The sequence below is a fragment of the Phoenix dactylifera genome, chromosome 2, assembly GCF_051530095.1.
Source record: "Phoenix dactylifera cultivar Ajwa chromosome 2, Ajwa_hap1_PhDact_Kaust_v1.1, whole genome shotgun sequence".
Lineage (NCBI taxonomy): Eukaryota > Viridiplantae > Streptophyta > Magnoliopsida > Arecales > Arecaceae > Phoenix > Phoenix dactylifera.
The window spans coordinates 10192749-10211392 of NC_143191.1; the positions used below are offsets into that span (position 1 = coordinate 10192749).

Consider the following 18644-nt stretch of genomic DNA (forward strand, 5'->3'; position numbering starts at 1 on the left):
GTGGAACCGAAACAGAGCCCCATCATTGACCAAAATCCAGCGATTAGCTGACCGGAAACCATGATCTAAGGCTATAGAAGATGCAGAGATGGGTATAATTAAGATTTTGGAACCTTATCTAGCTTTCGATGATGTTTGGCAACGGTGGTGGTGGATCATGTTCAAGGAAGTCTTAACCAATACTCCCACATGTGCCGAGCGTGTTGGGAAATATTTTTGGGCTGATTCTCTTATCTGGGCCAAACAGGTGGACCAGGCCCAGCTTTCTATTGGCCTGAATGAGCTGAGCCTTACAAAAATCATGATCATGAAAATGCAATAGAACTTCAGAAGCATTAATAAGAATTATTATTATTTTATTAATATAAGGAAATACTAAGCAAATATAGAAAATATTAAGGAAATTTTAACATTTTGACTATTAGTGTACCATCAACCTACCATGTTTGGAATAAAAACCGAGTTTACCCCCTTTCGTCGGAGATTATGAGCAGCAGCGTCCATAAATTATTCATCTCCAAAATCACTTCAAAAGAGAATTTGGCTGCGAAATACAAGCATCTCTATTTTTGACCTCGATCCAGATCCTAATCCAATCTCATAGATGCTGCCATGCAGGGCATTTTTGTTCGAAAATCAAATACGAAATTTTGATCGGGTCGGATTCGGATCAGTCCTACTATTCGGTTCGCCGTGGACGGGCGGCATGGAAAGAGGTGACGCGATCTCTCTGTGAAACAAAGAAGAGCCGAGACCGCCTTTGGTCCCTACTGTTCGCTGCTCGCTGCTCGCATGGCGATCTCTCGGATCCCCAAGAGTAAGCGGAGGCCCAGATCCCCCATTCTTCTCCTCGCGATCTCCGTCGTAGCCCTTGTTCTCTTCTTTGTCCTCTTCTCCTCCTCGATCCCCACCTCGGGGCTCTCCTTCTCCTCTCCCGGTGCTTCGGATGCGGCGGAGAGGGAGAGGACGAACGGGCTGGAGAGGAAGTACTTGTACTGGGGGAGTCGGATCGACTGCCCCGGGAAGCACTGCCACTCGTGCGCCGGCTTGGGACATCAGGAATCCAGCCTCAGATGCGCCCTCGAAGAGGCCCTCTTCCTTCAAAGGTGAAATCTTTGCTTTTTTGACTCTAAAAGTTAGATGGTGTTTCGGCATTGTTAAGGTAGTTAGTTCTTGTTGTTGATTTCGTTGCAAATATTGCTCTTCGTTTTTTCTTTTCTTTTTTTCTCTCTTTTTTTTGAGAAAAAATCTTTTTTGCTTTCTAAAACATTTTTTTCTTTTTATTGCTTATGTTTTCTTCTGCCATTTTTCTTTGTTACTCTATATTCTTGAGCTAATTCTGTTCTGTTTTTGTTTAATTACTTCAATTCATGAAGCAATTGTTTTTTATACCTTCAGGGAAAAAACGACCTTTTTGTCTCCCGTTGCAAATTTTTTCTTCCCGTTTACCTAAAAACTCGTGCTTGTTAAGTATTTTAAAATCTGTCCTTTTTTTTATTTCTATTGCTTAATCAAATTCAAGTTTTTGAGCTTTATATTGGAAGAACTCTTGCCAACTGTTGCAGTGTCATTTAACTGATCAGTGTACCTCAAATTACTTTGAAACTCATAACGTTAGATATTTTAGTGTCATTATCTGGTGCTGAAAACTTCTATACCTGATGATCTTTTTAAATTGGGAAATGGTATAAGGTAACGGTTTCCTTTTTTCCAGAGTTTTTGTGATGCCTTCAAGGATTTGCATTAACCCAACACATAATAAGAAGGGGATACTCCACCACTCTAGCAATGAAAGTTCAGAGGAAAGGTATTCTTAGTTAATTACCTGTACAAGCATGGATACTGGATAAAATCTGCTTTTTGGGTTCATTTGGGATCACCCAAGTTAGTAAACATTTTCTAGAAGATATGCTATCTGTTGATTTGGCTCCTGTAATCTTAAATACTACTTCCTTTTATAGTAATATCTCAACTGCTTCAATAAATTTCCTCTTGGTACCTTAATTGCAGTCACCATGATCATTCCTATTCTTTTCTAGTTATTAATCAGATGGAAGAACCTAATACTTTGTTTTTGGTGCAATCATCTCAAGGGTTATGTATATGTTTAATTTTATTTTTCTATTTAAGGTAATGTTGTGAATAAATTTGAAGCCAAGGACTACACCATTGGATAACCTGAACAAGCTTATAAACTCGTTGAGATCATCTCTGTAGAGTTTGAACTATAGTTTTATGGCTTTAGTCACTCGTTCATTGGTATACTACGAAATTGTAATGAAATCCAATCAAGCTGTCAGTGTTGAGTGCTGACATTTTTCTGTGTCTTTATGTTTGTTAGTTGGCCATGCAGAATATTAGTTTTTGGTCATTGGAGCCCACATTACTTGTTGGTCTTGTGATTTCAGTTGTCATTCTGTTTATTTCAGTTGTCATTCTGTTTATTTCAATTATCATAATTGAGATATTGAAACAAACTATTTCTTGTTCCTTTCCCTTGTTTCTCGTAATATTCTTTTCTCAACCTATTAGGCCTTGTTTCACTTCAGTTAATCATAAGATAATCTTGAACTAACCACCATATTCTATCCTGACATTGTTGGCTTTTACATATCCTACCATGTCATTGTCCCCTATGAATTTCTATTTATTATCACATTGAGTATCTTTGATGTCTGTTTTATACATAATGAAGCAAAAAAAAAAAAATTATATATTTCCAGATTTATTGATTCATTTTATAAATCCATCATCATCATTCATGTTACTTGTTAAAAATTCCATATGATATTCTTTTTTTTCCCCCACTCCAACTGTGATAATATCCATCAAGTTTTGTTGGATCTTTACTCCTTGTGTTATTAGGCCTTGTATGATCTTTGTACAGATGACCAAATATATTATTTCTTCTTTATACAAACTCACATCACTATTATCATCCATATTACAACTCTTCAGCTTTTCTTATTACGTTCTCTTTTTATACTATCCTTCCAAGTTGCCTGCCTACTCTTGTACACTTGAATTCATGCACTATGCTTTTCTGCGAATGTATCATTGTTGTAAATTTCTGTCTTGTGAAGCTTCATCTTAAGCTTGGTTCTCTCTAGCAATCAACAATTAGGAAAAACTTGAAAAGCATATCCTTAACTCATCATCTCTCTTTTTTCACTGGAGCATATCCATAGACCTTTTCTTTTTCTGTAATAATAGTTTAGAAATAACAAAAATATGACCACATTATTAATGTTTCAGTGTTACCGTTAATGTACTTTGCTCCTCCAAGTTTGACCACATTGCCATATAAATGTCCTCATCTATTTTCTATTCATCATGTTGCTTTGGACCCTCTTTGTTGTCTGGCATTCTAAATTATATGAGATACGGAGGCTTTCTATGATTATTTATATAGAGTTTAAGTGGCCAATTCATAGGTCAATTAACAATTTAGGAACCATCTCTCCCATCATTTACCTTTGTTTCTATTAGATTTCTTCATTTCTCTATCCCTCTATTCTTTTGCATAGTCGGTCTAGGATATTGAATACAATGATGCTATGTTATGATGTCAATGTCAATTGATTTTTAGTGGGACCTTAATATAATTTTCATGTTCACTGAAACTGCTTTACATATACTCCATTTTCATATAATTGTTTTTAGTTTCTTATCCTTTTAATCTTTTCTCCATGAATCTAGTTTCCTATTTAGCCTTGTCCACTTCTCATGATTGTACCAATTTGGATTTGCAAATAACAAGCACCATGATACATCTTACATATTTTAGAATGAGTTCATATATGACCAACATAAAGAGAAATTTCTGTCACTCAAAATTACAAATCTTCTCTCTGTACTTCTAGCTTAGCATTGAGGCAAATTTCAGTCCCATTAGATGGCATTTCATTGAGGATGAGCCTTGGTGCAACAATAAGGTTTCTTCACTGTGATTTGGTGGTCATAGGTTCAAAACACAGAAACTCTCTATATACAAGCGTAAGGCAGTGTATATCTGACCCTCCCTAGACTCTGTAATGGTAGGAGCCTCATGCATTGGGCTATTTTTTTAATCAGATAGCATCTCATCTCCCACAAATATATGTGAGGAAGCTTCTAACTGGATATTAGTAGTTAAGGATCTGTACGAGGAGACTATGTTTGTGGGTGCATCTCGTCGCCCACAAATATATGTGATGGCCTTAGGATGATAAGTGTAATTTTTAGTGATAGGGAGATGTAAAAAGACTGATAGGAAAACAAGACATAGTGTTATGGTTGTTTGCCAAAAACTTGTGCACAAACATATGTACACAAACCTAATCATTTTTCTTAAAGGGGATCAAGATATTAGACTTGTCATATGCTCATGAAAGCCATTTGTAATGTTTAATTTTAACATTCCTCAAATTTCTCAAGTAATCATAAAATATTGATTATGTGCCATGCATTGACCTTGGAAAAGGAGAGTGTAGAAATGCATTTTATTCTCGGTAGCCTCTAATCTATTGAGGTCTCATGTAGTTGTATGATATTCTCTAGAGCATTGACCCATCTTCATTGCACCTTTGAGGAGAGAGCTCTGTGGAAGGGAGTCTTATCTTAAAGCTCAAGTGGAAATAGTCAGTCTAGTTCAAGGAAAGAAGAGATTCTCCCTAGTCAAATTTTTGATGATCTTAGGCCATCTAAGAGAGAGCTAGAGAGTAGGGGAGAGAGAGACTGCTGGCAGTTCAGCACCCATCTTCTCAATTGTTTGAGTTGTGGAGGGAGAGAGAGAGAGAGAGACGTAATGCTAGCTTGGCTCATTGCTACCTTTGGACTTGTAGATGGCCGCCTGTTTCATAATTAGACTCAAAGTGAGGCCAAGATGACCAAAAGGGCATATTCTTGAGAGAGATAAGATACTGACATAGTGGCGCAGGGATGAGACTTAACGAGATTTGGAGAATCCTGCACAATTCTAAGTTCCATCACTTTATTTATGTCTTTTTCATTTGGTTTTTGGTTAATTCACGAGTGGGCTTAGAAGGCATGATGGAATAGCTTGTGGGTTTGATAGTTTGTTCAACAGTTCGAGCATGTCCACAGGATGAGAGAATGAGAAGAATTTGATCTTTGAGCAATAATGGGCAGCTTTTATTAGAGGTACCTGGTGCATGCATGAACAAAGGGTAGCTCTTTTAGGCCTTAATGAAGGTAGGGGGCATGTGCCCCCTCTAGGCCCCTAGCCTCCTTCCCTAGACCTAGAACACATAATGATTATCTCCATTTTGGTGTTAAGATGCAGCATGGGATGAAGGATTGGATCTATTATCACAACATTGTTATAACCCTTAACATTTTCTTGATGTCAACAGTCATGGCTTGAGTTTTTTTTAATCACTATTCCAAAATCTTAGTTCAACATCCAAGAAAGAAGACTTTGCTCTACAGCTGAATTTGTGTTGTTCCTAGATGTTGGTGACTATGTATGATGCAGCGGAATGATGGATTACTAGGTTTCAGGAAAGCGTTGTATTATAGATTTGTGTGTTTTAATGGTTTAAGTTGGGCCTTAGGCTCGGAAAAGCTTGGAGAATGAGGTACTCAACTTGAGTCCTACCCAAGTAGGTACATTATTTGTCTGGCTTGAGCCCAAATCAAGCAACAATCCATTTTTTCCATATTTTCAAAGCTAGATTGAGCACAAAAAAATTTGGACGTAGTTAGGCATAAGGGTCAAAATTTTGAGCTGTACCTTGTCTTTTGGGTTCAGGTGGCTTGGGCCAATACCAGCCCATTGATAACCATACTTGTAGGTACTCTAATGATTGCTGTCTTGAAATCTGTTTGTAGATAGATGTGGACCAAGGTTTTACATATTGGAGCATACTTGTCTGTACCAAGCATATTGTACTATATCAATAGGGGACCGATACGACATAGAGGCTTGATATGGTAGCATACTAACACATGCTATGGGTGATGTTTTGACTTAGCACCTTTACCATGTAGTGGTACATGAGCATACCATACCAGGCCTTATTGTACTGGTAAGGTGTCACATATGACTTGGTACCTAGATGTAAAATCTTGATTTGGAAAACGTACAGCTTTTGTTTTAGGAGCAAGAAGGTCTATATTGTTTAATTATGGGTCATTGTGGGTAAGAAGTGGAACTAAAGTTTACAGATTTTCTTATATAGGTGTTGAGAAGTGTTTGTTTCTAGATTAGATCCTGGTTTGTGGCAAATTAGTGATAGCATGACTGGTATCTTAGGATAAGCTGGAAGAGGGGAAGTGCAAGAATAGAGGAAGAAAAATCAAAATGGATAGGAGATGAGAAGTAGTCAAGCCAGACGTCAAAGACAACATTATGCTGAATCCAAATGTGCTTACATGATGGCTAGCCTTGCCTTACCTTTATATTTAGAAGGTTCAAACCATGGAATGCCGTACCGGCCCGTACCGGCCGGTACGGGCCGGTACCGGAACGGATAAAAAACCGGTATTTTCCGGTTTTTTATCCGAACCGGCCGGTACGGGTGCGTACCGGCCGGTTCGGGCCCGTACCGGCCGGTTCGGAGCCCGTACCGGCCGGTACCGGCCTCGTACCGGTGCGAACCGGTTTTTTTTTTTTTAGAACCACAGCGCCGCGCGCTGTGGTTTTTGAAACCACCGCGTACCGGCCGGTACAGGACCGGTACCAGCCGGTACGTACCGGACCGGACCGGTCCCGTACCGGTCCGGCCGGCCACCGGTACGCCGACCGGTACCGGTACGGCGGACCTTGGTTCAAACTGCTTATGACAAGGACTTGCAAAAAGTGTTATGTGTCAATCTCTTCTAGATCTAACTAAAGATGGAAAAACAGAGAGAAGGTCACAAATTATCTTCGTAAGTTAAACTTTATTAGCTAAATATTGCTCTAAAATCCTTGAAAGTGCTGTTTGGTCAGGTTTTACTTCAATGGGTTTATAAAAAATCTAAAATGAATGAGTTTAATGAAAATGCTTGTTTCATTACCTTCCATAAAACCGTTTTTGTAAAATCTTGTAAAATTTGGCAGGTTATAGAATTATTTTTCTGATAATAGATTTGAAGAAGTCTACAGAATGAAAAGGCCCTTAAGATTTTAATTTATCTTCATGTATGAATCAAAAACAATAGATAAGGACTTTTTGGATTTATTATTGGTCCACCTCTGATTTTGATTGAAGCTCATGTGAAGCCCCAGAGATCTTGTTGGGGAAGAGCTTGCATGAAGAATGAACCTAGTAGATTGGGTGAGACTCATTTGCAGGTTAAAGATTCTAATAGATCTTCAATTATCTCTGATATGACTCAAAAACAACAGATAAGACATTTTTGGATTTATTATTGACCCACCTTTGATTTTGATTGAAGCTTATGTGAAGCCCAAATGATCTTGTTTGAGAAGAACCTGCATGAAGAAGGAACCTTCTAGATCTAGTGGGGCTTATGTGCGAGTTATGAATCTCTCCCTTTGAGCCAAAAGGTGGTGGCTCCTTCTACTAGCTGATAGAGAACCTGAGGATGATCAAGTAATCGAAAATCTTATGGAAGTGAGGTCCTGGCCTTTCTAGTAATAGCAGATTGTCACCCTTGTGGAAGAAGATGACAGTGCCTGATGCAACTAGGGGAAATTCATGGTCAACTAGGGCCTATTACATGTTTAAGACAGTCGTGACTAATCGTAAAACAGTCTGTTGTTCTGTATGTGCTGCAAACATTACTCTTGTTTGTGGCTTACAGCAGTAAAGGTCTGCTGTTTCCTGTTCATGAGAAAGTAAGCCTTCTGTTATCTGATGAGGGAGAATATATTCACATAATTTAAATGCAAAAATTATGTAATGGCTGATAACCAACATATAACACAACCATATATAAAATTTTGTTGCATTCTGCTAGCAATATCTGTCTGTGATTATAATGTGCACAAAATTTGTGCATTCAACAAGGGACTCAAGAAATTGAAATTGACTTACAAGGTAGTCATAGTGTGTCCCTGTACTTGGTTGTATTGAGTTCACGATGCTGAGCTCGACCATCATGTCAGCAATTTCCCTATTGTTCTTCATACCAATCTCTCCTAATTATGGTTTAAGGCAATGTTTACTATAGTGTTACAATAATTGTTTTTCGGATTTCTTATGGCTCTGTTGTCCTATATCTATACAACACTGGATGTCTATCTTATAAATTTTTGTAGGATCCATCATGTAACATGAATAACAGCCATCATTTGAAATTGCATGGCTGATTATAATTATCTACTTAAACTCAGATCTCAATGTTATATATATCATTGTACATATGTACATATGTACATTAGGATATGCTCTACCTCTATAATAATATGATAGTAGCTGAACAACAGTTGTCCTATGTATGAAAGAACATGACTATTCTAAAAACATAGTTCTAGAAATTGGTTTTGTTGCTGATGATAGGAATTGTTTAAACTAAAAAACAATAAGTTGAGGTCAAAAGGAAGTGGTCTAGGTGGCCCTCGGTGGGTGATGGTATATGTCTCAATGCCCCAAGTGTTCAACTGTCAATGTTCTCATGAATCACCCCTGTATGTGCGTGCGCAAAGGCATGATTCACGAGCACATGGCTGAGTGCCATGGAACACATCCCCTGCTCAGTACCGCGTGCCATTGATGGTGAGCTAAATCGCTTCTGGGATCAAGAGGTATGTACATAAGCAATAGCAAGGTAGTGACTGGAGAAAAGGGAAAAAGAATAAAACAAAAGAAAATATGTTGCTCTAGACACCTACTAAAAAGCACTAAAAATACTCGCTTAATGGAAAAAAGGTGGAGTTGAATTCTCTTGAATTATGATATCATTCTCCCGTTGTACTATGTTGAGCCCTTTGGTGGGTAGAAATTGGACTACATGGTGCATCCGATGATTCACATGGTCCCACACGAAGCCATTATTTTTTGACGTCTCCAGTGAATTTGTTCTCTATAGTTGGACAAGAAAACATGATTGATATAGAAAAAATACCAAACTTGAACATCCTTTCCGATTGAAAATTGGGATAGGATGAGGAATCAGGAAAGGAATATTTACAATAGAGCAAATCTCTGTCCAATCAATGTTGCTGAATGCATGAAGCATACGGAATGACAAGGATAGGAAGAGATATTGGTAGTTTTGCTTGATCTAACATTCACAATAAATCGCACAGATGGTGTTCATAGCAGATTCATGGCACTGACATTGTTGAGACTGCTGTAGTGTAAGGTGTTCTATGATCTCTTAGCTGGAGCACTGTCTCTTCGTTAAAGTGATGGATTATCCATGCAAGTGTTTTGTGTTTGCTGTTGGAAGGAGTTCTTTGCCAGTTTGGATCTTTGGTACTTGTATGGAGTGTGGCAAGGGTACTTCTTGTTGGCATTGTTTTCTATGATTGAAATTTTTGGTTCCTAGGAATGACATTGGCCGTTAGGTAGGATGATGGATAACTCCTGTAGGGGATATTTGTAGTAGTGGGGTTGATATCTGAGGCACTTGGTGGGAAGGTGCAGTTTAGCACTTGATTTATAATTTTCACTATTAATTGAATCTTGAGCACATGTGTGCCTCAACCATGTTTCATACAAAAGTCACATCTAGTTCAAATGAAGCATAGAAATTGTTGTATTGAACAAGCAGTAAATGTCTGACTACAACACTATAAGAACTGTTTTATCTGAGAAGTATATGCTCTACGTGACTTTTTCTAGCCCTATGTTCAGTCTCTATGGAAATTTAACATACTTATTACATCATCTGGCATGTGACAGAAATATATTCCAGCTGGGATTTTGGTTTGCATTAACTCATTAAAAGGTAATTGAATTTATATATTTCGGTACTGCTAATTCTTAAGGGGCCATTGGATGGTGCGTTTGTATAAGTGGCTGGCTGCATCATTCGGGATTTCAAAATTTAATTAGGGTTTATCTAATGAAAGGGGCTATTTATATTTGTGTAGCTAACATTTTGATCTTAGGAATAGAAGGACTGCTTCTTCGTTATGGCTTCCTGGTGCTCTTCTTTCTCTTGTTATCTCATTCCTTGATTTTTTTCATGTCCGTTTGATGTAATTGTTGCACGCAATCATATTTTCTAGAATTGACGTTAATACCTTATATTTTACATTGTTTTTTACTCAAAAAACATACTTGTGGTGGGCTACCCTTTGAGTTTTTAACTCCTGTTGATTACATATAATGGCAAAAACTTTGCAGGACAGCAAATAAACCCTTATATCTCTTACAATTAGTGTTGTCATTTGAGATCTGGAGACCCTGACTCAACCTGAACTCATAGACTTAAGCGTTAGTCGTGAGTCTGAGCATAGATGCAGGAGTGATTTTTGGTTGGTTCTAAGTCTAATAAAACTATAGCCAGATCAGACCCATCTCGGGCTGATCATATAATATGACAGCTTATGGATTTGAGTTGGGTGAATATGGCCCCCCCAAGTCCAGCAGCTGACCCAACCTAAAAACTAGATAAAACATATATTTTACTTTTATACCCTTAAAATTTCTTCTAAAGTAGATTTATAATACCTAGAATTTGTTTTTGAAATTATTTGATGCTATTAAGATAATTGGGCCTACCAAATCCCTAATCCACTAGGTTCTTTTCTTCTAACTTGAGAAGCCAAGCACTACTTCCCTTTGTCTTGTACTGCCGATGCCCTGAAAACACTGGCCTTTTGCACTGTTCCGTTCTTGTATGCTATTTTACACTACAGTAACTAATTTGTGGGCTTGAGCTAGTAACTCAAATGAGAAATACACTAGCATCAAATATTTATGGTACTTAGTCAGAGCTTGGACTCGATATGCAACCTAACCAAACCTTCTGAATTCAGGTAGGGTATAAGTATTAAGTGCTCTTAGGTAGGTTGGGGTCTTGTTACAATATTGTCTGACCTGCAGACTTGATTGGTCTGCTTAATTCTTATCTACCTTGGACCTGACCTATTCTTGAATGGATAGGGTTTGGCTCAAAATTTAGGTCCAGAACACATAATGATTCTGAATCTGGATTGGAGGTACCTGGAGCCTAACCTAACTGACCTGGTAGTACCCTAATTACATTGGTTTGGAATCCTAGGAAACCCTAACGTAGCAATTGCAATGCTATGATTGGGAGAGGTAGCTCACTGAAATATTAAAGCTATACCGAAAGGTTATTGTGCATTATAATTTTACTTGCAAAAGGGCCTCCACTGATAAATATTATTATATCATGTTTGAACTTGTGTTTATGACATTATGACTGAAATTATACAGGAGAGAGTAAGTATAACACTCTAATGTTTATACTACTTGCAGCAGTGCTAACCGTAGAAAATATCAACTTAGTCATTCCAATCAATGTTATCAGACCTAGTTCAGACATCAAATTGGTTCATTGGTCCATTGGTCCAAGGATCATGGAAGAAACAAAAACAATAAAACAAAGAAAGGAATCCTTAAAATAAGAAACTATATTTAAAAACAGTCATAAAAGCATTATAAGAAAAAACTTTAATTTGTTTGTGAATCAGAATATATGGTAAGTTGTATTCTATTTTGCAATTTTCTACATGCGTGCTTATTTCAGTATGTATGGACACATACGTACACGCACATATACAAACATATGCATGTACATATCTAAAATATTACTTGCAACAGTGCTATAGACTTCAGAAAACCTCAACTTAGTTATTCCCATCAATATTATCAGACCTGGACCAGGCATCAAATTGGTGAGGAGAGTGGTTCACTGGTTCATTGGTCCAAGGATCAATCAAAAAACAAGAACAATAAAACAAAGAAAGGAATCCTTAAAATAAGATACTATATATAAAATCAGCAGTGAATGCATTGCAAGAATACTAACAAATTTGTGCATTTAGTTAATTTGTTTGTGAATCAGAATATCGGATAAGCTATATTCCATGTTTGAAGTTTCTATATGCATGCTTAAAATACATACATATGTACGTACATATATACAGCCTCAACAAAATCTTGAAGTCATACATACATACATGTATTTGGTGGGTTGATGTGGAATTAGATATTCGTGTTCTCTCTTTCTTTGAATAGTTTCTAGAGACTATGGGTTTGTTTGGACAGAAACAACTTTCCAATGTCTGCTGGAAGATGCTAAAACCAGCATGTCAAACAGATATCACTGGTCCATATGCTTATCTTGTTAACAAACCTGAATCAGACAAATTACCAGGTAACTTATTTGTTCAACCAGCCAATCTGGTGGAGGTTCGGTAGCAATGCATCAGGCTGATATTTTTGAGCAGTAACATTGTTGAGAAATGAAGTGTCATGGATTGCGATAAGGCACTCTTTGATAGCACACTCCAAAAAGTAATGCCAAGTTCCCAAACTTCTAGATGATGTCAGCAGGATACACCATTTTTATACTGCCACTGGAGTGTCATGTCATGTCTTGTCACCTCCCAAGTAAAGCAGAAGCGCTTGAAAACTCCCAAAAAAAAGTATGGTGTCCAAGTAACCCAATTCCAACACTTCAATTGGGACTTGTAGCTTTTCAAAATTTCCTGACAACGCCTAAAAGTTATCTAAGTGATCTTAATTATCTTCCAAAGTGCTTTTGAAACCCGTATTGAACAGTCAAAATCAAAAATCTACATCATATTTCTTAGGCCTAGTTTATTTTGCCTCAATATGCTTGAGTAATTTGATGGATTAATATTTTAGTGTCCGGATTATGAAATTTCCAATAAAATCATAATTCTTTATTTCTAATGATGTAAAAGAATTATGCTAGTGTCAATACCCAAACACGTGTTATTACATGTTTGACATTGTTACAGCCTGGTAGAATATTCTAGGTATATTACTTATTTTCTTTTGCTGCAATTTTATCTATTGAGATAAAAATTTGAATCAGAGCCGGACATGCAGACCTAGGTTTGATATTACGTTATCGTGCAGCTTGAGGTGACATGAACATAGCATGTTGTGTTATAGATTGCTCTCATACTGATATAAAAATTAATTCTATATGCCTGTACATTTAGACAATAATATCAACTTTGATAATTAGTATTTGATTTCTGGTTGACCTTTCTTTCACAATTTCGCCTAGTTAGCTCCCGTGCTAATCTAGGCACTCATTCTTTTTTTTTTTTTTGATAAAAGCGGCATTTCATATAGCTCTAACTTGAGTACATCCAGCCATATCAAAAGAAAGTAAAGCGTAGAGGAATATCTCCTACAGATGTCTATATGACCTCCCCGGAATGCCGGGCAACAAAAGAGGCAATCCAGTCTGCTGCTCTGTTTGCCTTCCGAAAAACATGTAACGCTCGGAAATCACTCGACTCCTGCGCCAATCTCCGAATCTCACGGATGAGAGGATGACCATCACCATATCTATCCGCTCCCCGAATCCACTCGATCACCACAGAGGAATCCCCCTCAAGGCATATATGCTCAGCACAAAGTACCCGCCTCGCATAGGATATCCCCTCCCAGGCTGCCCGCAGCTCTGCACCGACTGTAGTGAGTCCCGGCGCACGGCGGCCACCAGCTGCTATCAAACCACCCAGATGGTCTCTGATGACAAAGCCAACTCCAGACACCCCGTCCAACGACATACTACCATCGAAGTTCACTTTGAGATGACCAAGGGGTGGGGGTACCCAAGAAACTAGGGCGAACCTGGGCGCTGTGACAGCGGAAAGAGTACCCCAGATGTCCCTGGCCATCTCAGAAGAAGACCTAACGGTAGTAGTGGTAACCTCCCTGGCAAGACGCATAGCTCTGTCCACCACCACCCTCGGAGGTAACCGTCTGCCCTCAAAGATACCAGCATTCCTGTCCAACCAGATAGAATGAGCCAAATAAGCCCATCGGATCCCGGCCTTAACCGTACTGGGCCTCCGCATGGAAACTCTCAACCAATGAATCCAATCCTGTATCGACTCGACTGAATGGGGCAACAAAGATGGTGATCGGCTCCAGATTTCCCTAGCTCTGGGGCACTGCAGGATAACATGATCAATCGTCTCCACAGTCTCCGTGCACTCCTCACAACACTGAGTGATCCTCACCTCTCGCCGTGCTAACACACTCCTGGTCAGTAGGCAGCCCCATGCCACCTTCCATATGAAGAGCGCGACATGCGGGTGAATCTGCATCCTCCAAATCCATCCTCCCTCTATCTGTTGGGCTGGCTCTCGGCTCAACAACATGGAGATGTCCCTGACTCGCACATGCAATCGCCCTGTCGGCATCCAGACTAGTCTATCTGACCCCACCCGGGCAGAAATAGGTAGAGCCAGGATCATCTCTGCCAACTGCTCCCCAAAAGCCTCCCTAATCAACTCAACCCTCCAACGTCCCCCTCCGGGCTCCATCAAATCTCTGACCCTGAGACCGACTAACCTCGACGTATCCACCATGACCGGGAGTCTACTCATAGGCTGCTCCGTCACCCAGCGATCCTCTAACACATCAATGGATCGTCCATCACCAATAGCCCATCTAATCGCGGGAAGCACCAACCCTGCTCTAGCGCAAATCTCCCTCCAGATCGGTGAATGGCGACGCCCCGCACGGGCCCCGGGCACCAGACCGCCATACTTGGCCCTCATCAGTGAGGACCACATGCCATCAGGCTCTAACACAACTCTAGCGGCGTGCCGTGCCGCTAGGACTCCCGTCTCGCCATCAAGGACTGCACCCCCAAGCCACCAAATCTCGTCGGCTGACATACCACCTCCCATGCCATGAGAGGGATGCCCCTTCCACCTCCGTTCCTCCCCCAAATAAAGTTTCTGAAGATCTGCTCAATATTCCTCACTGTCGCAACCGGTATAAAAGCGGTAGATAATAGGTAAATCGGGATCGAGGAGAGAACTGACCGTACCAAGATAAGCCTGCCCATCATAGAAAGTGAATGTATTTGCCACCCCTCCAACCTGTGCCTGATGCTGATCTCCAGGGAAGAGCAATCACTACTACGTAGACGCTGACCTGAGATCGGCACTCCGAAATACCTCAACGTACCCTCCTGCTCTCCCACCCCCAAAATCTCTAGTATGGAGGTCTTCACATCCGGTTTGGTCTTCGAGCTAAAGCAAATTGCTGACTTGGATGAGTTGACCGGTTGACCAGACACAGAGCAATAATCCCAAAGAATCCTCCATACAATCCGTGCTGCCTGTCTCGTCGTCCGGACTAACAGAAAACAATCATCAGCAAAGAGTAAATGGGAGATCGGTGTGGCATCCGGCACAGGCCTGTAAACCTCCAGCTCCTGGGTGATCACTGCATGCCGCAGGGTCCTAGAGAGTGCATCTGCACATAAAATAAACAGTAATTGGGAGAGGGGGCAACCCTGACGCAATCCCCCAGTAGACCCAAAATACCGTGATGGCGTGCCATTTACCAGGATGGCGAAGGAAGGAGCTCTGATACATCCCATGACCCATCTGACCCATGTCTCGGGAAAGCCAAACCCCTGCAAAGACTGCTGCACAAAATCCTATCTCATCCTATCATAGGCTCTCTCCATGTCAAGCTTGATCCCCATCAAACTCCTCCTACTCGAAGCCTTACCAAGATCAAACATGAACTCCTGGGCAATAAGGACATTATCTGTAATACTCCGCCCTCCCACAAAAGCCCCCTGCTCCGGGCTAATCAGTCTCGGAAGGATATCCCTCAATCTAACAGCTAGTAACTTCGCCGTCGCCTTGTACAAGGTCGTACACAGGCTGATCGGACGAAAGTGGCTAGGCTCGGATGCATCCTGTCGCTTCGGTATCAGGGTGACTAGGGTCCTCTGCCAATCTGTAGACATCACGGCTGTGCTAAAAAATTGTTGTATGGCAGCCGTCACCCCCTGACCAACAATCATCCAGTACCTCCGAAAAAATATTGGTGGGAAGCCGTCCGGACCCGGCGCCTTGTCCCCCTCAAGGGACCACATCACCTCCTGAATCTCCCTTGCCGATACCGGCCTAATCAGTGCGGCCGTATCCTCCTCCGCCACCCGTATCAGTGGCGGCACGATACCCTCTGAGATCCCAGTACCTGTCTGCTCAGACCATCTGGCCCTGAAGAAACCCTCCAACACCCTCCGAATGATATCTGGGTCCTCCACTGACTGCCCATCCTCATCCCTGATCGACCTGATCCTGTTCCGATGCCTCCTGATCACTGCCGCCTAGTGAAAGAATCTAGTGTTCCGATCCCCCTCCTGGATCCACTGTACCCTCGATTTCTGTCTCCAAAAGATCTCCTGCTGTCTCAAGAGGGAATCATGCAAGGCAAGGAGTGATCTAAGCTCCCCCATCTCCACATCTGCCAAACTCCCCCCCATGGCCTCTTGAGCCTGCAACCTGGCAATGGCCTCCTCAGTCTCCTCAATCCTCCTGAAAATATTCCCTACCTCCTCACGGTTCCACCTTCTCAACCTTCTTTTTATCAGCTCCAATCGACGAGACACACAATACATAGCATCCCCTCTCACCGGCACTCATTCTTCTGTATAATATAAATCAACACTCTTTCTCGCTTTTCTTATAATCATTCTATCAATTGCTTGACCAAGAAAATTTGCATTGTCAGGAACACAAAGCTGGTCAGTTATTGTTATTTGTTATTATATTTTCTGATCTTTGTTCTTTGGCTTTACTTTAAAAGGTGGCTTATTGATTCAGTTACTGTGATATTAAAAAGACTTGAAATTTGAACAAAACCAATATTAACTTCTATAACCATGCATTTATTTGTAGATATGTAAGATATCTAATCTTGATTTATTCAAGCTAAATTAACTCGGCAAAGTTCTATAAGATTATATGTTATTTTCTTTTCAATGATAACCAAATTATATTATCTTGAGCTTGTAAAACATCTTGGTATATTTGACTGATTTTCATATAGTGTTTCGTCCTGTTGAAACAGAGTTTTTGTTAAAATTTGTAATCTGAAGTTCTTTCAAATCTTCAATAGATGGGCAGCAAATTCTTGTGCGATGGACTCTTTGTATGACCTGGATCTCATTTCAAATACAGTACCAGTTATTATGGACAATTCAAAGATGTGGCACAGGATACTGTCAACAAGTATGAAGTTAGGAGTAAGGGGGCTGGCCCATGTTCAAGGAGTAAGCAGGGTTGATCTCAAAGAAAATAGTCTTTACTCAAATGCCTTGCTAATAAACCGCACTGCTAGTCCTCTTTCATGGTAAAATTATCATGTTTCCCTCGAGTGTCCATATATCTTTGTTCTATCTGAGCTTGTGTGGAACTTTTGTTTCATGGTGTTGAAATGGATAAAAATGCAGAATTTTGCTAGGTGATGTTTGAATTGAAGCGCTAGTCTTGATATGATAAACATCCAGGTTTATGGAGTGCAAGGGTCGAACCAATCGCAGCTCTGTTTTGCTGCCATATTCATTTCTCCCAATGATGGCAGCCAGAAAATTAAGAGATGCAGCAGATATGGTATTGTTTCTCTAAACTTTTGTTTCAGTGCAAACTGGAAACGAAAATAGAAACACAGTTTTACCTGTCCTATAGCATGCAGAACCTGATTATCGTGTCATTTTACAATTGGTTGCTGAATTTGATGATTATGTCTATGGATTACCAGGAGAACTGAAGCTGAATATTCTCATTGTCTAGGACATTGTTATAATGACAGCAACACTGCCATTTTGGGTTCCCTGACTGGACTTTTGATCTAAAACAACATTCAACAGTTAATACTTCTCATGGTCCAGAATCTTTCTTACTGTGGGATGGCTCTGTTCCTGATTTTGCCTGACTTCCACTATAACAACCATCACAGCCAATTGATGTCCGTGTATAGTAGTACATGACAAATAACTGGCAAGTACCAACTATATATGATAAGGTACTCCTACATGGTATACATGTGTAGAAGTTGGAAAAATATCATTGCGCTTGTAAGGATGACAAAAACATGGGAAAATATTAGGGTGTTGCTAGTTCTTTATTATTGCAGTCGTGCACACTTACCTGGTTACTTGTTTCTCGATGGGCCTAGTGCTTTAAGGCCATCCAGGTCACAAACTCAAAATCGAAGAATTGTTTTCCAGGAAGTGAACTAGACAAAGGCAACTTGCCTGGAAGCAGCACTTCCTACCATGTATTGAAGTCATATTGCAAGCTTTCAGAAGCTGCTGATTCTAGATGAAACCAAAGGTGTTGAGCTTTGGCATATGTACCCCAAACATATTATTTGATTGGATTCTTCTAAAATTAAACACTATTGGGAGGCTAAAGAAGTCTTTTTCCACCAGATTTTGTGGAATGAAGATTTGTGACAAATGGCGGTCCTTTTAAAAGATAATTTCTTTTATGTAAAGGTAAAAAGATAATTTCTTTGATGTGGAGTATGATATGACATATTATTGACTTCTGTATCATATTCCATAGAAGTAGAGCTTACTTATTTAGTTGTGAGTTATTATAAGTTAATTACAAAAGAAGCACTTGATGCTTTGTGTTCAGAATATGACTAATTGGAATTACACATCGTAAATGGTGGTATATGATGCATTTGCCATTAACGTAGTCAATGATTACTTGACCTGTTGCATGTGAAAGATCGATTAAAGGA

The 18644-nt window shown here is 39.9% G+C and overlaps 1 protein-coding gene across 3 annotated transcripts in view; it reads left to right on the forward strand.

The window, feature by feature from the left end:
* Window positions 1-474: 474 nt before the first annotated feature.
* The window catches only part of LOC103715825 (uncharacterized), a 29628-nt gene continuing 11458 nt past the window's right edge, over window positions 475-18644 (forward strand). The window contains exons 1-4 of one of the 3 annotated variants that reach the window (XM_039119362.2): window positions 481-1106; window positions 1715-1807; window positions 17010-17243; window positions 17401-17503. In XM_039119362.2, the coding sequence (XP_038975290.1) occupies window positions 793-1106; window positions 1715-1807; window positions 17010-17243; window positions 17401-17503 (744 nt within the window). In that variant the 5' untranslated portion in view covers window positions 481-792. Of the gene's footprint in view, window positions 1107-1714; window positions 1808-16961; window positions 17244-17400; window positions 17504-18644 lie in introns of all 3 variants that reach the window. The other 2 variants (XM_039119361.2, XM_039119363.2) reach the window with 2 other exon arrangements.